Here is a 25,225-nt window from a genome sequence, read left to right on the forward strand (position 1 = left end):
TGTGGTTTCATCATTCTCTGGGTTGTTACTGCTCATAGCAGACGGAGTGTTCACATGTGCTCATAGCAGACGGACTGTTCACATGTGCTCATAGCAGACGGACTGTTCACATGTGCTCATAGCAGACGGACTGTTCACATGTGCTCATAGCAGACAGACTGTTCACATGTGCTCATAGCAGACGGACTGTTCACATGTGCTCATAGCAGACGAACTGTTCGCGTGTTTTGTGCATTTTGTCACAATTCCTCTTCTCCAAGGTTTTAATGATAAAAATTTTGAGTGACCTTCCTTACGGATGTTTTTTTCTCTGTCACGAGAGATTCCTCATTGAGTACTAAAACATACTTAAGGACAGTAAATTCCTAAAACAAATAAAAGGATTCCCTTAGTTTACAGTTTGGGAGTCTGAACTTCTCATATTGGGTAGCTTCAGTCCAGCCTCTAGTGACAGGAAAGACTGGAAGGGAAAGAGCTGTGATGAAAAGCAAGAACTCAGGGACAGGATTTCCCTTTATGACAGCGTCTTCTTAGGGAGACCATCAGGATGGAACACCTATCACATCCCGCCTCAAGGACTGTATCACATACCGTCCCAACACCAGCCCTCTGTAACCAAGCTTCCAGCAGAAAAGACATATCCAAATCATGACATATTGATCATGACATGAACCAAATATAATTTTGCATTTTTATGTCATTCTTTAACTTTGTTATGGTCCTCTGAAGATTCTAGTTTTATATTAGAATGTCAGTTTCAACTCTGAACTCAGGACCCAAAATCTCCATCCCATTTCCTGTGAGGTTGTAATTTATAATCACTATTTTTTTTAAATGTTAGCCATTTGAATACATGCATACTAGTACCACATTGATCTTAATTACCATGGCCCTAAGAGCTACTTGCAACATTTTCATCACTTTCAGTCCCCTTTGTTCTTTTGATGCCCTTCTTTGTGCTCAAATTGAATTGCTATCTTCTTACTGTTGAGCACGGAGAGTTCCTAATACAGTCTGGATGCTGTTCATGTGTCAGACCGTGGCTGGTAAACATACAGTTCTACTCTGCTCACCTCGCTACTCTTTAACAGGCCTTTCATGGAGTAAAACTTACTGCTTTCAGCTTTCTTATTCATTGAGAATCCCATACTTTGAACACATCAACCCTCCACGCCCCCTCTAACTCTTCCTAGGGCCTCACCACGTCCCTCGTGCACCTTTGTGTCTTCCTGTCTTCTTTTCACAGCCCATCACGTCCAATCAGTGATGTCTATATGTGCAGGGGTGTACGGCCATCCACTGGAGCATGGAATTCTTCTCGGTAGCTCCTTTAATAAGGACTTTCTCCTTTCTTCCCGCCTGCTGGGCGTTTTCTGGGTCACTTTGCAAGAAGTGTTCATTCTAGTTCCTCCAATATATTCTACCTGAACAGGAGCAGTAGAGTTCTAGCTCCCTGCATTGTCAGAGCACTAAGGTTGGTGACCAGTTTACCATTATTCCTGTCATTCAGAAATGTAAAGAATTAACTTAGTCTGCGCTTATTTTGGTTCATCATAAGCTGAAATGCCCCTTTCCATCTTGAAATCTCTCTTCTGCCGTTCCGAACATTTTTCTCGCCTATTTCTCCTTAACAGTATTCTCTGTGCACGGTTTTGGTTCTGTCTGGGTAGCTTTGTCTTTCCGATGTTGAACTGTGTGAGCCCGTGTTCATACCCCTGCCTTCTTGGCTTTGTCACTTAATCATTTTGTTCAGCTTTGCAGGAAATTTCAACTTGATTCCTAATTAGGTTTTAGGTTTGTGTCACTTTTTTCATTCTCTAATTGGTCCCCTTTTATAGAATTGTCACTTTTTTCATTCTCTAATTGGTCCCCTTTTATAGAATTCTGCTGCTTTTTTTTTTAATTTTCTCCTATCTATAGCACTGCCTGCACTCTCCAGTCACTGCCTCCTTGAGTCTTCCCCCTCTTCACATTGTTCCCTTTTCCCTCTTCTGCTTTCTAGGGTTGCAGTTTCTGGCTGGAGGGCTTCAGTAAATGATGGGGACATCCCTAGTTTAAGGTAGTCACTAAGAGCCAACGGGAAGGCTGGTGGATGAGGAGGACTTCACACGGCATGATTGGCACATTGGGTGGCCAGAATAATAAATACTATTGAACGACCACTATTTGTCTTTGAGGTGGTTAGGTTCTCCAGACTCCTGCTGGCCTGCAGTGTTGTTGCTTGGATGAGAACCACAGTTGATGAATGTATTCATTTTTAATTAAACTATTTGTTTTCCCTCGAATGCTGTACCTTCCCTTATAACATCATTTGAAGCTCCTCCATTTTTATTTCTCCTACAAACCTATTACTCTATTGCAGTGCTTCTCAACCTTTAATACAGTTCCTCATGTTGTAGTGACCTTCAGCCATAGAATTAGTTGTGTTCCTACTTCATAACTGTAATTTTGCTACTGTTATGAGTCGTAATGTAATATGAAACCACTGTGAAAAGGTCATTTAACCCTCAATGAGGTCACATCCCACAGGTTGAGAACCACTGCTCTAAGGATTTGGACAAGGACATGCCTAAGAGTGGGCATAGTACATGGAAAATTTAGAATTCTCACTGGCCTTTTTGTAAGTCTTAGGGTTGTCCAGACTCTAGGATGACATCAATCCCTGAGTCTGTTCACTGCTTTGAGGAAGCTAATGAACTTGAATTTCATTCACATGCTACCCAGTGGCCCTCCTGGTTAGCTTTGCACACACTGATCAACTAATATCACATACTGTTATTCTTTTTGCTTTTAATCTTTAATGTTCTACTGCATGTTTGTACCTAGTTTAATGAATAATAAAGTTGGTGTTTCTCTTTTGAGGTCTTGTTATTTTGGAGGTGGGTGGATGGGAGGCCTGGGTGACAGTATCTTTATTTCAAAATTTTGCTTGGAACAAGATGGTCTTTCATTATAGGAGCAACCTGGTTTAGTCAGGATTCATTAGAAAGCACTTGGCTGTGAGAATTTCTTCTCTACTTGCAACTTGCCAAATAAACCATGAGCATGCTCCTGCATTATTCTGTCGAATCAAAACCAAATCCAAACTTATGTGTGAGATCAATCAAAGGGATTGTTGTGGAAGGAGAGACGCCAACAGTGGAGCAACCCCTGACCTTAAGTCCTCATACCTAAAACATCAGCAGAGGTGCTTCTTTAGAGGCGAAGGGAACAGGCTAGAGAAGCTCCTGATCTTAAGTCCTCATAACTAAAACAGCAGCAGAGGGGATTCTTCAGAGGTGGAAGGGCCAAGGCTAGAAAGATCTGAGTGATAGTACATAGAACAAACCGGGGAGAATAACTTGACCAGACAGTGGATCAAAGATTCTTGACTCCTAAAACCGGTCCATACCTTATGGATTAATGCTAATCCATGCTGAGGGCAGATAAAAATCCAAAGGTCCAGAAGAAAGAAAGCGTAACCAAAGTTTGGGTCATGATAGCAAGAATTTTGTCGAGATTGACCACTGGACGTGAAAAGTTCAGCTACTTATGAAGCAAACATGGAACTCTGGAAGGTCTGAGCTGGTGATAAGTACCCATGAGGAGAGGCTGATTCAATCTGAGTCACATAGGGAAGACAGTGCAGCAACAGGGTTAATATGGCCATGGTTGTTTTTCTGAATCACAAGGCTCAGTAGGCTTCAACACTGGCAGGAAATCCTCTTTCTCCCTTCTTTTCTATCCCTGACCCATTGAGTTCTGCCTGGAAGAATGCATGTTGCCCCCACTTCCTTTTCCCTCACCAAGCCAATTCCTACTCAGATCAGCTTTATATCTTGGCAGCAGTTCTCCTGGCCAGCCACCTCCCCAAATAAGATAGAACTGCATGCATCTTCCCTCCATGGACTAATCACATAGTGTGCGGTATTGGCTTGATTCTTAAGGGCAGAGCTGCATCTTACTAATCTTTTAAAAACTCCATACTTAGCTCATAACAGAGATTCCACAGGCTTTCAGTAAGCAGGGAATGACTGTGTGGCAGTTACCATAGCTGTGACCTTCGAGAGTCAGCCTGTGCTCACAGGCAACTGTGAGGCAGAGTGATCTCTGAGTCCTTGGAATTGAGCACAGAGTGACCACGCAGTTTCTTTGTCATCCAGCCTCGCTGACTTCCATAGCCTCTCAGTGTGTGTGTAGGAAAACGAGGTGGTGATTTTCATTTCATTGTCATTGTTTTAGGAGAAAGAAGCATGTGTTTCAGTAAAGGGGCTGCAATTAATCTTTTAAAAACTGAATCATTATCTTACTCATATATTATTCAGCAGCAGCGACCTATCAGCCAATAAGAACTGATTGTTGAGAGGGGATACTTATGTTAAATCATTCATACATATGCAGACTTCTTTCTGACTTTACCTCTGACTTAGAGGTAAAGGAGGAAAGTATGAGTAAATTTTAGAGATATTCTTTTAAGGAATGTAAACTTTTATACTCCCTAGAGTACATCAAACCTGGCATAACTGCAGAGTTGAAGGGTTACTTGTAAATCATGTATCTCAGCAACCTCATTATTGGTAATTAAGAAAATCAAGGCTCAGAGATGTGAAGTATCAAAGTTTAAATAGACTCAGCCAGGAAGTAACCATCTTTTGTTCCCCAGAAGGGATTTTTTTTCATTAAACTAGAGATAAGTTTTGTTTGATTTCTTTGGTTACATAGAAGAATTCATAAGGCAGCATCTGAAAGATGAAATGCATAACAAAATCCAAAGTGGTTTCATTATTAAAGCCCAGAATGGACCCAGAATTTTAAATGTCATTATATTATCATACTATTGTTTAGAATACCAAATGAAACGCTTTTGAATGTGGTGATCAAATGTCCTGAACATGTCCTTACTGTTGAAAATCATAAATCATCAAAAGAAGATAGAGGGGAATCTTGGTTGCATGCTGAGACACAGCCCAGGGCTCTTCTTTCTACAGGAGCTTCCTATGACCATCTCTGGTTATGCTGTTCATTCCTGTACAGAATCAGACTAAAAAATATCAGTGTGTTCTTGGGTTCAGGGTTTTGTCTTGGGTTTGTGTTGTTGCTTTGTTATTGTTTGTCTTGATTTTTCACATGAGGTCTCACTGTTGTAGCCTAGGTTGGCCTGGAATTCGGGAGTGCTAAGATTAAAGGCATGTGCCACGACTCCCAGCTATGGGGATAGGGTTGTATGAAGCCTTCTTCTATTAAATTTGTGAGTGTCAGCTAAGTTCTTAGAATCTTTAGTGAAAAAGTTGAGGACTTTTTTAAGTAGTCGTAAATATTCAAATGTTTACTTACAGGGCAGAAATTAAGCTGGAACTGGATTATTTCCATGAAAAAGTAAAGCTATGTGGAAATAGCAGAAAATACAGAGGCCGAACCTGTCATAACTGATAAGTCTTTGTAGGTGGAGCTATGCAGGTCTATATTTTCATCACATAAACCCAAATGCCATAGCTCCCAAGTCACTTCCAAGACCCTGTGACCTCTAATGCTGCTCACCTGACAGCCATTAGACATCACATGACCTAAGTACATAGTGATTATCTTATCTTTAGAAAGTGAAAAGTCAGTGTGGTGGCCACATAGTGTTCTTCTGGAGAACATAAACCTTTAGAAAAAGCCTGCACTGTGTACACCAAGAATGGAGATGAACAAGAACATAGTTAGCTTGCTAAACATCAACCAAAGTAAAAATGATTATCTGAAGAAGAACAATGACTAGCACGTGCCTGGCTGATAGAAAATAATACCACTTCTCTGCCTGTTAGAGCTCTTGCCCCATTTTATAGCTCCCGTCTGCTAGATAAAACTAAGACATTAGATGACAAAATTAATCCCCTCGCTCAGAAGCATTCAGTGCAAACAAAAGACCCGCTTCCCTTAAACTTTACACAAAATCACCCCAAGGCCACTCAAGATCCTGCACGTTCTAACTGCATCATTCCCTGCATTTAATTGTTCTGACTACAACAAACCAATAAGCCTAACCTAATGGGTTTTTTTGTTTTGTTTTGTTTTGTTTTGTTTTGTTTTGTTTTGCTACATGTGTACTCTTGACATCATTGACCGAATACCTCCAATGCTATTCTGAAATAATTGAATGTAAAAATTCAAGTCAGGCATGGTGGTGCATACCTTTAATCCCAGGAACCTGGGAAGCAGAAGTAGGTGGATCTCTGTGAGTCTGAGACCAGCCTGGTATGCATAGTAAGTTCACACTAGCCAGAGATGCAAAGTTGTTGGAGCCCACAGATGTGGATTCTTTCCACCTTGACAAAGGTCAGCGAGTTCAGCCATGTTCTTGCTCCTGCCAGGTTATTGACAGGAGGTTTGGCCCAGGGTACGGCTACTTATTGGATGTTTTGACCTAGGGTGTGATGACTTAATGCTTTGGGTTTTTGAGAACATTATCACTTTGTTTGTTCCATGCATCTTGGAAGAGAGGTCTTTTGTATTCCCTCTCCTCTTTGGGTATATAAAGCCTATGAAAAATAAACGTGGGCAGATTCAGTATTCACTGGGTTGCCCTCCCAACTCTGTCCTGCATCTCTGTGTTTCCCTTTTTTTATTTTTATTTTTCCATTCAAAAATTTCCACTTCCTCCCCTTCTCCCACTCCCCTTCTGCTCCCCCACTCACCCTCCTCCCTCCTCCTCTAGTCTTAAGAGAGGACAGGGTACCCTGTCCTGTGGGAAGTCTAAGGCCCTCCCCCCTCCATCCAGGACAAGGAAGCTGTGCATCCAAATAGACTAGGCTCCCAAAAAGCCAGTACATGCAGTAGAAACAAGTCCCAGTGCCATTATCAATAGCTTCTCAGTCAGCCCCCATTGTCAGCCGTATTCAAAGAGTCCGGTTTGATCACATGCTCATTCAGTCCCAGTCCAGTTGGATTTGGTGAACTCCCATTAGATCAGGCAAGTGTCACAGTGGGTGGACCAACCCCTCTTCCTTGCTCATCTTCTCCCTCCTTCTGCTTTTCAACTGGACTTTGGGAACTCAGTCCAGTGCTCTGATGTGGGTCTCTGTCTCTATCTCCATCCATCGCCGGACAAAGACCACTTCCTATGCATAACCTCAGCAGCACAGACAATAAGAGAAACAATGAATAAATGGGACCTCCTGAAAATGAGAAGCTTCTGTAAAGCAAAGGACACTGTCACTAAGACAAAAAGGCATCCTACTGAATGGGAGAAAATCTTTACCAACCCCACATCAAACAAAGGTATGATCTCCAAAATATATAAAGAACTCAACTAGAGATTAAAATTCTAAATAACCCAATTAAAAAATGGGGCACTGAACTGAACAGAGAATTCTCAACAGAAGAAGTTCAAATAGCCAAAAGATACCTAAGGTCACATTCAACCTCCTTAGCAATCCGGGAAATGTAAATCAAAACAACTTTGAGATACCATCTTACACCTGTCAGAATGGCTAAATTCAAAAACACCAATTACAGCCTATGCTGGAGAGGATGTAGAGTAAGGGGAACACTCATCCATTGCTGGTGGGAATGCAAACTTATGCAACCACTTTGGAAATCAGTGTGGTGGTTTCTCGGTAAATTGGGAATCAACCTACCTCAGGATCCAGCAATACCATAACTCTTGGGAATATACCCAAGAGATGCCCAACCATGCTACAAAAACATTTGTTCAACTATGTTCATAGCAGCATTATTTGTAATAGCCAGAACCTGGAAACAACTAGATGCCCCTCAATGGAAGAATGGATAAAGAAAGTGTGGAACATCTACACATTAGAGTACTACTAAGCGGTAAAAAAAAAAAAAAAACTGAATTTTGCATGCAAATGGATGGAAATAGAAAACACTATCCTGAGTGAGATGACCCAAACCCAAAAAGATGAATATGGTATGTACTCACTCATTAGTGGACTCTAGCCATAAGCAAAGGACATTGAGCCTATAGTTCACAAGCCTAGAGAAGCCAAATAATAAGGTGAACCCAAAGAAAAACATATATAGATCCTCCTGGAAATATGAAGCAGACAAGATCACTAGGCAAAAGTTGGAAGCATGGGGGTGGGGTGGGGAGGGGGGAGAGAGAAGGGAGAAGGGAAGGATTGGGGAGAGCTTGGGGGAGTGGGAGGGTTGAGATGGAGGAAGGGTGGATATAGGAGCAGGGAAGAAGATATCTTAATTAATGGAGCCATTTTAGAGTTGGCAAGAGACTTGGCTTAAGAGGGGATCCCAGGTGTCCATGGGGATGTCCCCAGCTATGTCCTTGGGAAGCAGAGGAGAGGGTACCTGAACTGGCCTTGTCCCATAGTCTCTCTGTGTTTCTATTGTGTCTCTCTTTTTTCTGCCTAACATTTCTTTTTTTTAATTTATTTATTTATTAAAGATTTCTGTCTCTTCCCCGCCACCGCCTCCCATTTTCTTCCCCCTCCCCCAATCAAGTCCCCCTCCCTCGTCAGCCCAAAGAGTGATCAGGGTTCCCTGCCCTGTGGGAAGTCCAAGGACCACCCACCTCCATCCTAGGATCACTAATTATAGGCTCAATGTCCTTTGTTTATGGCTAGAAACCAAAAATGAGTGAGTACATCCCATGTTCCTCTTTTTGGGTCTGGCTTACCTCACTCAGGATGGTGTTTTCTATTTCCATCCATTTGCATGCAAAATTCACAAAGTCCTTGTTTTTTACTGCTGAGTAGTACTCTAATATGTATAAATTCCATACTTTCTTCATCCATTCTTCCATTGAAGGGCATCTAGGTTGTTTCCAGGTTCTGGCTATTACAAACAATGCTGCTACGAACATAGTAGAGCATATACTTTTGTTGTATGATAAAGCCTCTATTCCCCTACCCTGGAACACACGAACCCATTGAGGCTTGACCCTGACACATAGTCTTAATATTTCTCCAAACCATGTCTCAAGAAACAAAACAAAAAAATTAATTAGTTTGGAGAAATATTAAGACTTCATTTCCAAGATGCATGCCTTGTTTTGGTGAATAACCCTATCTAATTGTGGAGGTTGGCATTCAGGGGGAGGAATGGGGGGAAAGTCATATGGTAAAACAAAACCTTAGGAAACCTCCTTGTTTTCACCCAGTGCTGTGGAAATAGTCTAGCTAGAGACTAGCATTCACATTAGGAAATTACACCAAAATTGGCAATCCGTCCTCAACAATGCTCTCCTCCAAACTCATTGACTCATCACTGGCCCTGCTATCCATTAAACGTGTTCCTCCAAAATTCATGCGTTGGAAATGTACTGGCCTAAAATATCAATATTTGGAAGTGAGGACCATGAGGGCAGTCCAGCCTTGAAAACGTTCCTTCCTGAATGGCTTAGCTCCTTCTCTAATTCTTGGAGGACTGCACTAATCCATCCCTGTTGGTGAGCAAGTCCTTGTGGGGCCGGGTGAGTTTCCCTAGTGTAGTGGCAGGCAGTTCTACAGACACCCCACACCTTGTAGGGTGCCTCATGCATACACACCCACTTCCCTTCTGCTTTCTGACATGAATTTAAAGCAAAATAATGTCCCTGTAGTGACATGCTTCCTGAGTCTCAGCCCATAGAGCTGTGAGCCAAAATAAGCTATCGCTTATAAACTTCCCAGTCACAAATATTATGACATAACATTAAAAATAGCCCAAGCCAGGCCTTGACTAATTAAAATTGTTATTTTAACCACCAGTTGCTTCTTAATATGTTATCTTTTTCTTTAATAAAATTTACGAATTTTATTAAAGAATTTAGGAAGATTTAGTTTCCTGAACTTCTGGAGTATGAGGGGTGTGATTGGGATACTGAAGCTGTTTCAGGGGAGTACAAGCTGCTGCTCTGCTTCGAGAAAAAAGATGAAGGGGAAAGTAAAATTAGTGGAATTCCAACCACTTTCAACATGTCTTTGGCTCATAGATCATAATCCCTGGCCAAGTTTCCCATCCAGCAGCCAAAGTGTGTTAAAATTCATAATAAGCACAAGGACAGTAACATAGTCACAGTCACTCACACACATACTCACTCACACACACACACACACACACTCACTCACACACACACACTCACTCACTCACACAGGTGCACACTCACACATATACACACAGACTCATACACACTCACACATACATACACACAGAATCACAAACACACACATACACACATACATACATACACTCACACATTTATTTACACACACTCACTCACACACATACACATACACACAGACTCAGTCACACACACACATGCCTTATGTGTTTCCTTTACTCTATAACTGACAGTCATCAGTAAAGAAAGCTCTGCCTTACTATGACCTAAGAAGTGTAATATTCTATAAATATACCTAAATACTAATAATATCAAAAGCAAAAATCTATGAGTTCATTCATGGGAGATGTGGATAAAATGAGTGGACCACTTCCTCAATTTCTTGATAAGGTAGAGAAATTTTAAGCTTATAATGGAATAAAAATATAGTAGTGTATGGGGTTAGATATGAATTAAAATACAGTATTTATGTATATTAAATTCACAAAGAATGAATAAATATATGTGTGAATTAATATATACATACATATATATGTATGTGTGTATGTATATATCTTACAGAGAAAATAGATGTGTTAATCCTATCTACAATAAATGTATTTAGTGCCTGTTAAATACCAGCCCTGACCTACATACTGGGGAGATAATAGTGAGAGGGCCAGGTGCCACAATCTCCACTCTTACAGAGATAATGGGGAAAACAGCACTTGTGTAACAAATTTAATGGGTTAGATGGGAGCTCTCAAAAAGACATAAACTGCATAATTCCCAACTACATTCTCAATACCTATTTTTTATCCACAGATAAGTGGAGCTCTTCCCCCTCACCAAACAAGTCTTTTACAGCACTCAGAGCCCATTACAGAAGGCCACACTTGTCAAAATGCAGAGAACTGGCTGTAAGCTAGCCAGTCCCAGCTGATTCATTGACAACATAACCCCATACCTAAGGCTCGGGGAACATCATAGGAAAGGGACCAGGACACGATGTCTGCAGAGAGACAGTGCCTTCTATATATATGACAGACTGCACTCAGAACATCCCCCAAATATGACCACCTAAACAGGGCCTTAAAAACAACAATACCAATGTATATAGGGGAAGTCCCACAAGGCTTCAGCCTAGAAGGAGAGCTATGGGCAATTAATGGTTGGTAAGAGAGGGACAATCAGTCCTCTCTGACTAGCCAGTCCCAAGAAGGGAGCCCTAAGCCCATATGAGCAATACTAAATGATCTCAGCAGTTTATGTTTATAAAATGTGTGTGAGTATATGTGTGCATGTGTATACATTTATGTGTCCATGTGTGCATGTATGTGCAAGTATGTACGTGTCCATGCATGTTTGTGCAAGTATGATGTATGTATGTGTGCATGTGTGTGTATAATAATTATAAAGAATAAAAGTTCATGAATTTGAGGAGTGGGAGAGGTATGACAGGAAGTAGAGAGAAGAGTGGGAAGGAGAGAACATGTAAATACATTCTCATGTATGAAATTCTCAATTAAAAAGATATAGCTAAGTCCTAATTGAAGCTTGACAATGTGATCAGGGATATTTGAGGCTCTCTAGAGGAGATGACCCTGGATTACCCAGATGGCTCAAAGTTCAAAGTCAAGTATCCTCAGAAGAAAAGATGACCAACATCAGAAGCCCACGTGGAAATATAAGCAGAGACTGAGGTGACATCCTCATAGACTAAGGAATGCCCAAAGCCACCAGAAGCTGGAACTGACCAGCAAGGACACTGCCCAGAGATTTCAGAGGGAGCACAATCCTGCCAATACTGTAATATTGACCCAAAGAATAGCTTGATTTTAAGCTACCCAGTTTTTGAAACTTATTAATGCAGCTCTGGGAAGTGAGTATAGCAATCATGCAAATGAAATGCAATTAAAACTTGTAGACCATGAAAGAAACAGAATCCCACAAAAGCAGATATCAAAGGTGCTTGATCTGAACTTGGCCGTCAAAGGAGCTCCTCAGGAGACAGTAGGAAAAGTTCTAAGAGAAGACTCAAGAATGAGAAACGGGGAAAGACCAAAAAGACAATTTAAAGAGTAAACAGGAAACGGAACGGCGCTCTCCAGTATATTAAGATTTTGTGATCTTTATATCAAATTAATATGATTATGCAAATTAAATCAAATACTAACCAAACACTGAGATGGTAGCGAGTTTTCTCACTAACCTTCCCAGCGGGGGCTTGAGCGCTGGCTTAGTGTGTAAAGTGTTTGCTCTACAAGGCTGTGACCATGATCATGGGTCTCCAGCACCTATGTAAAAAAGCCTGGTCATTCTGGCAGTGAGGAAGATAGAGGGTTGGGTGTTGCTGAAGACAGGAGGATCCCTGGGTTGTCCTGCCAGCCAATCTAGCTGACCACTGAGCTCAAAGTTCCGTGTGAGACCTTGTCTCACCCATCTCAAAAAAATATAGTTGGAAGGGCTAGAGAGATGGCTCGCTGGTTAAGAGCACTTTCTGCTCTTGCAGAGGATGTATCTGGTTCCCAACACCCATGTCAGGCAGCTTACAACCACCTATAACTCCAGCTTTTAGGGATCTGATATCCTATTACAGACTTTGCAGACACCCACACATGTGTCTTCTGCTCTTACATGCACACACACGCACACACACACACACACACACACACACACTTTATGTGAAATGCAAGTACTCTGAATAGCTAACAGTTTTTCAGAACAAAGAAAAGTTAGAATAAATATAGTAAATCAGGACAGTCCTTTTCCATGCCTCTGTGCTATTTTGGAAAGCTGGGAAGCAGGCAATCTGTCACAAGTTGGAGGGACATGGTAAATGCCTACGACACACACATGTACGCACACACACACACACACACATCTCACCCTGAGGTTGTAGGATGAGAGCCTAGTGGCACCTGGACCAGGTGTGTAAGACTAACAGGTGGAACAATTCTCCTGGAATCCAGGTTAAGAAGCAAAACAGTAGAGGGGCCCGGAAAGCCAAGGAGTTAGAGCCAGACTAAATTAGAATATTTTTATTTTAAATCATTTATCATTTCATGAATGCCTGATGGCATCAAGCACAATTTTGAGCATTCTACATGTATTGATTCACTTTTACCTCAAACATATATATGAAAAATACGGCCATTAGCAATCTCATTCTATAAACTGGGGAAACTAATACAGAGAGAGCTGGGGTACATCGCTATGGTTTGGTCTTCACACCCAGGTGGCCAAGTACGAAACTTCATCCTTGGAATCGCTGCATTTTTCTACAGTCTTCCCAATTTCCATTACAGCAGAAATAGCAATGACTTCCATCATTAAACACTGCTTATCAAGGGGATTAGGTCATCAGCTTGATTTCGCCAACAAAGAATGAAAGGGCCAGGAGGTTAGGGAGCTCGCTCAGGTCACAAACGCACTGGGAGCTTGAACTGGCTCCTGTGGAGTCCGACTTCAGAACCATCACTCTGGAGACTCCACCTCTGCCTTATTCACCATCTTGATTGTATTTCTTGCTTCCCACCCTGAACCCTTACATCCATCACTGCATTCAGCTCTTCCTGAATGAGGAAGCAGTCCCGTGCTGTTCTTCATCTTACCTGGAAACCTCGAATAGAGCTTTGAGGAACTACCTCCCACTTCTCACTTCTCAAATAGCAATGATAACACACACCTGTTGCTTAACTTTTATGCTGTATTAAATGCACATATTAATGGGGATTGGTGTGGATGTATCAAGCATGCAGTGATCAAGGTAGAATGAATAGCATTTCTCTCTCGTCAGTTTAGGTTTGGAGCCCTTCACTTCTCCTAGATCTTCATAAAGAATGGACTAGGTACTGCAAGCTGTACTCCCCCTCTGTGTTATGAAAAGATAGACCTTATTCCTTCCGCATGACCCAGCCTCACTCCATCTACTCCTCAAACTCTTCTTAATCTCTAATAATCACCATTCCACATTTAGGTTGACATTGTTAACTTCCACATATAGCTTGCTTCATTTAACACAGTGTCTTTTATTTCCATTCATTCTGCTGCAAATAACCGAGTTCATTCTTCTTTCTGGCTAACTAGCATTCCATTGTGTGTGTTTGGGATATCTTTTCCACCCCCTCCGTTGATGGGAGTCAGTGTCAACTCTACGCATTAGCTGCTGTGACCGTGTTGTGGTGAGCATGGGGACACAGGCATCTCTGTCGTGTTGATGTCATCTTCTTTGCATGGGAGCCATGCACTGGCCTTCTGTGTTTCCCCTTTCAGGAAGCATCTATTCTGATCATTTGCCCATCCTTTAACTGCAGGGGCTGGTGTTAAGCTTTTGGGTTTCATATATATTTTAGAATGTAAACTTAGGCAGCTCTCATGGAAATCACTGTGGAAGTTCCAGAAAATAAAACTACAACCAGACCTCCCAAATGATCAGCTATACCACTTCTGCATACATGCCCAAAAGACTCCACAGCAACACACCACAGAAAATGCTACTCACAGCAGCTAAGAAGTGGGACCAGGCAAGAAGCCCATCAGCAAGTGAATGGACAAGAAAACATGTCACGTCAACACGATAAAAAAATTCTCATAATAAAATTAAAATCAGTTTTCATAAACAAAAGTGAAATCATGGCATATAGGAAAATTAGTGGAACTGGGGATAATTATTTTAAGAGAAGTAAACCAGATTCCGAAAGAAAAACACCACATGCTGTCATATAAAAAAACTATAGGTGTGTGTGTGCACTGCGTGCATGCATGTGTGTGTGTGTATGTGTATGTGGGGGTGCACACGTGTGTGTGTGGTGTGTGTGTGTGTGTGTGTGTATGTGTGTGTGTGTAGATACTCAGAGTACAAGGAGGATCATGAGAGAGGAAGAAGGCCTCTTGCGGAGGGGGTTGTTGGGGAATATAACACATGTAATATGGAAGCAGAAGGGACAACTATTTGAGGAAAGGATGAGGACCAGAAGAACAAGCAGGGGGATTCAAGGACGATGGTGTGGAAAGGGAATGAATGAGGACGAAGTATAATGACATGTAAAAAAGTGTCTTCTACAATGAAGCCTTGTGTGCTAACTTGAAAAAAATTAAAGAAGCAAAAACTGCCACTGATTTTTATGTGTTCTGGAATCTTATAAACCTGATATAGCCAGATCTTGATTCCTGGTTTTATACATTATATTTTGTTTATTACCGATTAGTTCAAATGCTTTCTGATCATCTAGAGATCTGCTGTTACTGTCGTTTCCTTGTCTGTGACAGGGTCTATCCCAGGTTGCTCTCAAATTCATGGTCCTCCTGCCTCAGCCTCTCAAATGGCTGGAGTTACAGGTCTGCCCCACTGCTCTCAGTGATGTTAGTTAGCATTAGACTTTGCCTATAGTTTGTTATTCCTCTGGTACTTTCCAATGTACAAGACACTCTTTTTATGGGATAGGGGTTCTATCTTAGCATATATCTAAGAAAACATAGCATCTATATACATATATATCCAGAGTGAGAGTGAGTCTTATCATTTTGTGCACCTATAACTCTCCAGCCCTTGACAAAGTGGAATTTTCTAGTATCTGCTGACAGCTAATGGTTAGTCTTACTGTCAAATATCAAGTCCTGCCATGGGTTAAAGGCATGGCCAGGCTGGTTAAAGGATTCTAGTATACAAAGATGAGTGGAGGTACCAACAAGCCTCTTACAAAGGGAGGGAGCCAGCCTCAGTTAAGAACGGAACAAGAAAAAAAATGGAATTACACATCAGCATAAGGATTAAGAAAATTCCTGACAATCTTATGAGACATGGCAATGAGTTAAATTAGTAATTGTCAACTCTTTCACTTCTGGAGATCTGTCCCTTGGGACAGTGTGACAAACCTAGCTGTGTCCTTGCCCAGGGCTAACAGATGGACAGAATGACCTCCCAGCAGCTCTGCCAGCCCCGCACTTCTGTTTCCTCACAACCATGGACTGGTTTGTTAGCTGGCTCAGATTTGCCCTTGCCAGCTAAGTGAAGGGATCCTCTGCTTCAGAGAAAGCAGGTAGACTTTTTTTTTTGTCCCCGCAGTGGAAGCCTGTCTCTCTGTTTCTGCCCCGTGAAAGCCGTGGGGCGGGCTACCAAATGCACGGACCACAATTTCATTATGTGGCAGGCAAAAGGATGGTTTGTATCTTTCTCTTTCTCAAAGTTATTCAAATATTTATATAGTAAATGTGGAAGGAGAATTTTAAACCTTAGCCCCATTTTTTTTTTTTTTACCCTGTGACTTGAATGTGTTGTGAATTAAGATCAAACTCTGTGACTCTGATGAAGTTCAGGGCACAAATTCAAGCCAGATCAGAGGAGTTTAACCCTGGGGGTATGAGCATTGAATCCACTCTGCATGTGTTTGCCGTTACTATATTCAAACAAGATGATGCGCTTGCTGTGGTGACATGGATTTTCCCACCTACACTACAAATTAATTATAGGTTGGTTCCTGCACTATAGGTGGACCTGTGGCAGCCCAGCAGTATCTCCTATGTGTCAGAGGGGACAGTCACCGACGTCCATATTCCCCAAAATGCTTCCAGAACCCTGTTAGCCTTCCTCCAGGAAGCCCGCATCCAGTACAAGTAAGCATTCTTTTTATTTGCTACAAGTTTTAGCCAACTGAATGGTGACTCTGTATATCCAGGTTGTCAAGAGCTTCTGAAAGTGTTTTTCATTGTGAGGCAGTAAAAGTGTGTATATTCATCTTTGAAGAACTTACTTGTCTAATAGAGAAAAGGAGTAACACAAAGACATTATTTCACTGCTAGCACTAAGTCATCAATGCCAACACAGTCTTTTGCTGAATAAAGAAAGAGGAACCACCTGGCAATGCTAAAAAGGCCAAACTGAATGAAGGAAGAGAAGAAATGGTTTTCTGCTGCAGCCTGCTTTGCAACAGAAAACATATGATAAGACCGGGGATCTGACAGACATGGCAGACAAGGCAAGCAAAGCAAGACTGCCTGCGAGGCCAGCATCAGAATAAAAATGCAGACTAGCTGGCAGAGAGAACACGTGCAGAAGGAAGTTATGTTACTCTCCGCAGGGGGAGGCGCCCAGACCTCTGTGAGTGGTGCTGCCCCCTGGAGGATATAAGCAAAAGCTGCCTGTCTTTGTGGCTGGAACTGCAAGAGCAGAAGACAGAAATAGTTCAATTAGCAAGGGTAGGTTTCCAAACGGTTTTCCAGGGGTAAAAGTACTCAGGTTCTCCACTCGGCTGGAGAATAGAAAAGAGAGAAGTCAGAGGAGATCGCTAAGTTTTCCAGCTTGGAAAAGACCGAGCCGACGAGCGTGAAAAGACGTACATACTCAGACGTTTCCAAGGGAAGGTTGTAGCCGAAGAGAGTAAGTTGGGACGGTTATGGGAGTCGAGGAAGAAAAGAATGATTTCAGAGAGTCCGGTGTCCACAACCGCAGTGAGACCTAACTAGAAAGGGACCAAATGGAAGTTATATTGCTGACATTCATGGAGGGATTCCGCTGTGAGGAACGGAAGACCAGAAGGTGAAGGGAGGGTGAAGCCCACAGATGTCACCTCCTAGCAATTACAATAAGAGAGGAGCAGAGGGCAAGGAGTGACCACCAAGATATACAGAATCAATGATCACTCCAAAGACTTGAGATCTAAGCCAGAAGGAGAAACTTGGCATGTCTATAGGCCGCGGGAAGGACCTTTAAGGAGGAAGGAGACCCTGAAGATGCTAGATAGAAGGTTCAAACAGTAGGAAACAGACTTCATCTCCTAACAAGGAAGGAATAAATGTGGGTCAATTTCAGATAATAGAATCAGCCACCACTGTGTCTGCCTATAATACTAGTACTCCAGAGGCTGAGGCAGGAGGATTACAAACTAAGGCAACCTGGGGTAAACAGTGAGTTCTAGGCCAGTTTGAGTCACAAAGCAAGATCTAGTTCCCCCAAAAACCACCCCCCCCTAAGAAGAGATGGTGGAGGGGCAAATCCATAATGTGAAGGCAAACTCACCTGTTCAAGGATTTCTCAGGGGTATCCAATTTGATAAAGATTGGAGAGATTCTAGGGGAAATTGTGGGAGAACATGAAAGAGTGAAAGAAGATAAGAAGGTCTTTCTATTAGAAACAACCATAGCATGCCTGAGGGAAGAGGACAAGAAAGGGGGACGTTCTGATAAAATGGAGGTTAGATGTGGGCTAAGTTATAAATCCTGGAAGAGAAAGTTCGAGGCTGGTGACAGGTACCAGGGGCATCCCTGGTCACACAAACAGGAAACTACCATAGATATTAAAGCACGGCCTGCTCTTGGTAGAAAGACCTCTGTCTGTGCTTCTAGACTAGAACCGCAGCTGTGCAGAAAGCCGCCGTTCATATCACTCACACTCCCATCCCTTCTGCGGCATGGAAGGCGTGCTTTGATACTCCGGATCCTAGTGGGAAGGAGCTCGGTAATGATATTCTATAGGTGCACAGTAACAGCTCGTATGCTTCATTAATTATTGTTAAGTAGAAAAGAACGTACCAGTTAGTTTAACAAGTCTCTATTTTCTGCCATTAACTAGAGTTCCTGTGGGACTGATATAGAAAAAACCACTCCCCCTTTGTGTCGCAGTGAATAGAGAAGGGGAAAAAAGTGTTTTAGATCAGTTGTTTCCTCGCGAAGAACAATCACTTAAAATTACTCATTTTGTTAGTCCCAAGATAATAACACATAAGAGTCAATTAAATCCTGTAGGCACAGTAGGTAGAGATCATTTTAATTGACTTTTATTATTGCAGCCTGGGGTATTTTCAAAAGATTATCATTTACTCTGTACAAGCGTACAGAATGCATCGCCAAAGTGATCCGTAAAGCAGAAGTGATGTGATTCATTGTTTCTGACCCCTGGGTGGTCAACCCTCTCAAGGAGATGACGCATTCTGCCGTTTAAAGAAAGACATTTTATAAATACCTATAAAAATTGCCAGGGAAATTTCCATTTTGAGAGCCCTCCCCTAGCCTGGGAACTGGGGGGGTAGGTAGTTTTGCATTAAGTAATGACATAATTTGTGAAGGTTCTCATAGATGTTGTCACCATTATAGAGAAGTGCCCAGCTGAGATAAGAATCACAACCAGGACCAGCCAGATGGCTCGATGGTTAGAGAAGTCTGCTGCCATGCCTAACAACCTATACTCAAGCCCCAGAACTCCCCCATGGTGGAAGAAAAGAACAACTACCTCAAGTTGACCTTTGTCCTACACACACACACCATGGCATGCACTCATCCACACACACACACAAATAAATAAATGTAATAAGAGAATCACAATCAGCTATAAAAACTAAGAAAATGTAATGGTTTAGAGACATCATTTTAGGAACCAAATGGTTTCCACTCAAATATTTGACAAGAAAATGGGGCTGGGCTTCCATAGTACAACTGTTTCTAATTTAAGATGGTCTCTTAAAGCCTGTATTAGATACAGTCTAAGAGACTACAGAGGTCTGTGTCAGTTTGCTGAGGTTACCATAACAAGGAACCTCACCCCCAAGACCCTTTCAAGTTGGACATTCCGAAGGATGTTCTAATGGAGTGTGCTGGATAAAGCAGATATCTACCCTTCATTTATAGGACAGAAAGGAAGTCCACTGCAGGCAATCAGACCTGGAGTTTGTCGGCAGCCGTTGGAATATTGATAGTCTGTTACGATATCTCTTCTAAGCAAACCAACCTCCTTCTTGTCTATCCAAGTTCTCTCCAAGGACAAGGATCCATAGGCATTGACACAGCTCTTACTGGCTCCTCAAATCTGCCCCAATTATACTGCAGTCACTGAGCCATACACCTAATCACCATAATTTCTTATCTTGGGAAGAAAACAACTCCCAATAGTGAAGACGCTGGGCTTGATAAGTTACATGTACTCCCAGTTTTGAGTTATCACGGTCTCTACCAAGAAAACTGAGGAGTCTTCTGCCTCCTGGCCTCTTCTGGTGTTTCCAACTGCAAAATTCAAAAGGAAGACAAAAGAAAGAAGACAGTAGTTCTTCTCTGATTAGGTGTTCAATCTGTAGTGGGGATTCAGAACATAACAAGCCAGTCAGTCCTCGGAGCCTGGCGCCTAAGTAAATTGTCTTTGTCAGGGACCAAAAAGTATATATTCAGTGCATGGTAATTCTTTTCATTAAGTGACTTACATAGATTAACCTAGATGATACTTAGAGATGCCACCACTACGTGTTCTTTAATAGAATTTACCCCATAAGCAACAGGTTCTTTTTTGAAATAAAATATAAGATCAAAGCTTGTAAGCCATCTGCTACAGTGAGAACCCTCACCAAAGGTCTCTCTAACATCTGGAATTACTGCAGGTGAAAAGAGTCTCTCCGCATCATTCTAGCGAGTGGTGGCCCATAGTACTGTTAAGGCATGCTCGATGTCACAACCCGGGCGGTTCTGCCTGAAGCTGGTTCCACCAACAGCAATGGGCCAGCCATCCCTGGGCTGGCCTCTGCCCCCATCTTCCACATACATCCAGTTTTCAGAACACAGCTTCTCTTCCGTGGAATTCTTAGTACTGAGAGGACAGCGAGAGAGCTTTCCCGCCTCTATATTTGTCAGCTTCCTCTTGAGATCTAAAGCTCCTTCCTTCCTTTCTCTGGCCTAGATCCAGGCTGCTGGGTGAAGGCTTGTGAACAGAGAGGATTCCGGAAAGAAGGTGTGGAGGAGGGCTCCATTTTCACTGTGCCACACTGGACTTGAGATCACACGATGAGAATCTGGGTTCACATCCCAAGCTGATTCTGTCTCTGCATCCTCAGTGGAATGACACTGGCTGACTCTTGACCCTATTGAGTCTCAGACTCCTCGTTTATAAAGTGGAAATAATAGAAGCCAACACAAGGATTCTATTGTTACTAAGGACCAGCATAGTGGCTGACCCCTGACAAGCACTCAGTCAGTTCAGGTGTGCACAGCTGCAGGGTTATAGATGTTCACTTCGTGGTAGCCATTATTATAGCACTGCTATTATTTAGGGATGCCTGACTATAATTTTACACTTTAAATTCATTCTAACGATTTTTAAAAAGTTTTTATTTCCTGAAAAAGAGCATTTTCTCGACATTCGGTGTCTTTAGAAATGCCAATCTCTGCAGTCTTTGCTTTCCTCTCGCCATGGAACACTGGGACACTTCCACGCTGGTTCATTCTGTGTGTGGTTCTCTCTTGGCATTGCCTGGTTTTTGCATGTTCTTGGCTAACTTTCTCGTCATGTCTACTGTTTCAAATCCAGGGTCCTCATAGAAGATCTTCAGAAAGCTGTGGAAAATGAAAAGAGCTTACAAACCCAGAGAAACAGAAGGTCCCTGTCTGAATACAACTATGAGGTCTATCACTCCTTAGAAGACGTATGTAACCAAAGGACCTTTGTTGTTGTTGCTGTTGTTTTCAAGTTCACCTTTGTCGCTTTGGTATAAGGATTAGAGAGAATTGTGAAAACAGAGATTCAGACTCTGAGAAGAACACACAGTTTGAGCCCCCTGGCTCACACATCTCTTCATTAGTCCTTTTATTGCTAAATAAGAAGTATCAAAAATAACTGGCCAGAGACATGTCTCAGCTGAGAAGAGCATGTGGTGCTCTTGCAGAGGACCCTGGTTCATTTGGGTCCCAAGCACCTACATGGTAGCTCACAACTGCCTGTAACTCCAGGTCCATGGAATCTGATGCCTTCTCTGGCCTCCTCCCAAAGATGGCACTTGGCATCGAGTGTGCGCGCACACACACACACACACACACACACACACACACACACACACGCACACACACACACACAGGCAAAACACAAGTAAAAAATACTTTCATAAAAAAAGTTGCAAAATAATTTGCATCATACTTTCTTCACCCAAATAAACCCCACAAAGGACATGGAAAATACACAGACACTGAGGTAATTGGTGTTAAAATCAGGGCTATAAAGACATTAACGAAAGGCCATGGAAGAAACATGGCTGGCAGAGCTCAAGGGCAGTTCATTGGCTGAGGGACACAGTAGACTTTCATACTAGTCTTGCACCCTTGCAAAATTCAGACCCGCAACGCCAGCCTGCATCAGTGACACCTCTGGACCTCTGCCCTTACTGTCATTTAATCCACATGGGAAACTCACCATGATCTTGCCCACACTGCCACACACAAATTTAGTCTTTACCTGATGATTTACTACTCCTCACATGCTCGCTAAAGCAAGCAAGACATTCTTTCTCTGTTGGGCTACATAGAAGCTTCTGTTCCCCCAAATCCCAATGTATCCTAGTGCCTCTGGCATACAGATGTGATACCATTCACAGGTCACATATAACTGTGGTTGACTGATACCCTCTGTATTAATAAGTTGTATGTTCTGTGAGGGCCAAGTGTTTACTATGTTCGCTATTATCTCCCCAATGCAGGCAAAGAGAGTCCTCCAAATAGAGAAATTGTTTGCAGAATAAGGGGATATATATTTTTCCATGTTTCCTCTACATTGAACAAAGAAATTCTAGACACAAAGAGATTCTACTATATGATTAAGAGTATTTTTCATTCTATTATGGATAATTCTCCTTTCAAAATTCTTTTTGCATATTTCCATGTCTCAACATAATTTTTAGACGCTTAAAATTAAAAGCAATAAAAGGTTTCAGATAAGTTGACACATGGAAGCATATTAACGCACCCTAGAAAAAAGTCAAATTTCAAAAGTTGATGTAGCTATATATATGTTTGTGCATGTGCATATTTATACACACATACATGAATACCTCTAGTTTGTTAGATTATATAAGAATAAAAGGGAAATATGAGTACTTCCTAAACTATATTTATATATTCTTTCAGCACTGACCTTCTCACATCAAGGAACAGTGGGGCACTTCCATATGACTTCTTTGTTGCTTGCAGGACTTTTAAGTCAGAAATGTCACCCATCTTCCTCAGCACCTTATCTATTCATCTCAAATATACTTCTTCTGATGGCAGATAAGCGCACATGAACGGACTGATGCAAATGCGCACTCCTCAGGAAGGATCATGCAGAATATGCCTTCCGGGGGCTCAGAAGAATAACCTGAAATGTGGAGAATACCGTCTTCTCCCAGAGCCTCTGTTCTGTCCCAAACAACAATAGATGAGACTTTAACGGCTCACATGTAATTTGGAGAGTTTATCAAAAGCTAGTTTATTTTTTTTCCTTTCTTTCTTTTCTTCTTTAATACCTGTAGAGAAATGGAAACAAATTTGTATTTTTCAAAAAGAAGCTACACTGGACAGTGGTGGCACATGCCTTTAATCCTAGCACTCAGGAGGCAGAGGTAGATGAATCTCTGTGAGTTTGAGGCCAGCCTGGTCTACAGAGATAGTTCCTCGACAGCCAGGGCTGTTATACTGAAAAACCCATATCAAAAAAAAAAAAAAACCTAAAACTAAATTAATTAATTAATTAAAAGGAGCCAGAGCACATGGGTCAGTTTTCTGTCAATCACTTCTGTGGTGACTGGTGAAACAGTAGCTAAAGGTCTCTTAAAGAGGGGGCAGCTGAAGAACTGGATGGCTGGCTGTCAGTAGAGAAAGCAGGTTGCCATTTTAGGTATCCTAAAGAGAGCTAAAAGTAGACAGTGGAATTTTCCTTCCCGTTCTCAATCCCTGCAGGTTCTTTGAATTTTGGAAGCCACCATTGTCTTTTGTCGCCTTCTGCTCTCGAAGAGTCCTTGTACCGTGAGGCATGGTGACATAAGATTTCCTTCTCCACCTGCAGATTCAGGACTGGATGCACCATCTGAACCAAACTCAACCGGGCCTCGTTCGGGTGTTCTCCATCGGGAGATCGTATGAAGGAAGACCTCTCTTAATTCTACAGGTGAAAAGAATAAAATGTTAACACAAAATATGTATCTTCTTCACTTTAACTTGTGGGAGGAAAGGAAAATATCATCATCTTGCTGACCTAAGGGAAATTGCCTTAGATTTTTGAGCCAGGTTTAATCATGGTCTTGAATTTTCCTCGTGATACTGTTTCTGAGATGTAAATGCTACGCTAAAATCCTCTTGGGGCTCGGTGCTGACCCCAGCTCCTCTGGCCGGCCATTCCTCCAGGTTCATCCCCTGTCTTCTCTTTCCCTGTCCTCCCCTAAGGTTCTGGCCATTCCCACTCTTCTCTTAGCTCTGTTTTCACTCTACAAACTCCATCAATGGAGCTAGAAAATAGTATTTTGAGTGAGGTAATCCAGACCCAGAAAGACAATTATCACAGGTACTCACTCATAGGTGGTGGTTTTTAAACATAAAGCAAAGAAACCAGCCCACAAATCACAATCTCAAAGAACCTAGACAACAATGAGGTCCCTAAGAGAGACATACATAGATCTAATTTACATCGGAAGTAGAAAAAGACAAGATCTCCTGAGTAAATTGAGAGCATGGGGACCATGGGAGAGGGTTGAAGGGGGAAGGGGGAGGGAGGAGAGCAGAGAAAAATGTAGAGCTCAATAAAAATTAAAAAAAAACTTCAATCAAATGGTCACATCTGGCCCATAATTAAAATCATCCTAGATCTCTCTATCAAGTTTGTAGAGTTTTAAATTTATGTTGGACATGTTCTCCTAGATATTCACACAAGCTCCTGAAACTTGTCATGACACCACCATCTTCCTAGCTTGGAAACGAGTCACCCTAAATTCCTGTTCTATATGTAATCACTCACTTTCAATTTACCACCAAAACTTTGGCAGTTCTTTGAGAGGTTTCTCACCCTCTTCTCTGTCTTCACTTCTGCTTCCTGAATTTATCTCTGAATCCCTTCTCCCTGAACTATTTCCATAGTGACCTCAATGCTGAACTCCTGCTGTGGTCACTATCCTTGCCCTACTTATCCTTTAATATCCTCCACACGGCTGTCGGTGTGAACACATCCTCCACAGTGCTGTCAGTGTGAACACATCCTCCACAGTGCTGTCAGTGTGAACACATCCTCCACAGTGCTGTCAGTGTGAACCCGTCCTCCACAGTGCTGTCAGTGTGAACCTGTCCTCCACAGCACTGTCAGTGTGAACCCATCCTCCACAGTGCTGTCGGTGTGAACCCGTCCTCCACAGTGCTGTCGGTGTGAACCTGTCCTCCACAGTGCTGTCAGTGTGAACCCATCCTCCACACCGCCCACACCGCTGTCAGTGTGAACAC

The 25,225-nt window shown here is 42.2% G+C and overlaps 1 protein-coding gene across 1 annotated transcript in view; it reads left to right on the forward strand.

Annotated features, from left to right (window-relative positions):
• The window catches only part of Cpa6 (carboxypeptidase A6), a 304,169-nt gene that overhangs the window by 173,402 nt on the left and 105,542 nt on the right, over window positions 1-25,225 (forward strand). Inside the window, exons 3-6 of the mRNA XM_005362355.2 lie at window positions 16,509-16,633; window positions 21,303-21,417; window positions 23,805-23,906; window positions 25,141-25,211. Coding sequence (XP_005362412.1) covers window positions 16,509-16,633; window positions 21,303-21,417; window positions 23,805-23,906; window positions 25,141-25,211 — 413 coding nt within the window. The remainder of the gene's footprint in view (window positions 1-16,508; window positions 16,634-21,302; window positions 21,418-23,804; window positions 23,907-25,140; window positions 25,212-25,225) is intronic.

This window comes from Microtus ochrogaster, linkage group LG5 (genome assembly GCF_000317375.1).
Source record: "Microtus ochrogaster isolate Prairie Vole_2 linkage group LG5, MicOch1.0, whole genome shotgun sequence".
Lineage (NCBI taxonomy): Eukaryota > Metazoa > Chordata > Mammalia > Rodentia > Cricetidae > Microtus > Microtus ochrogaster.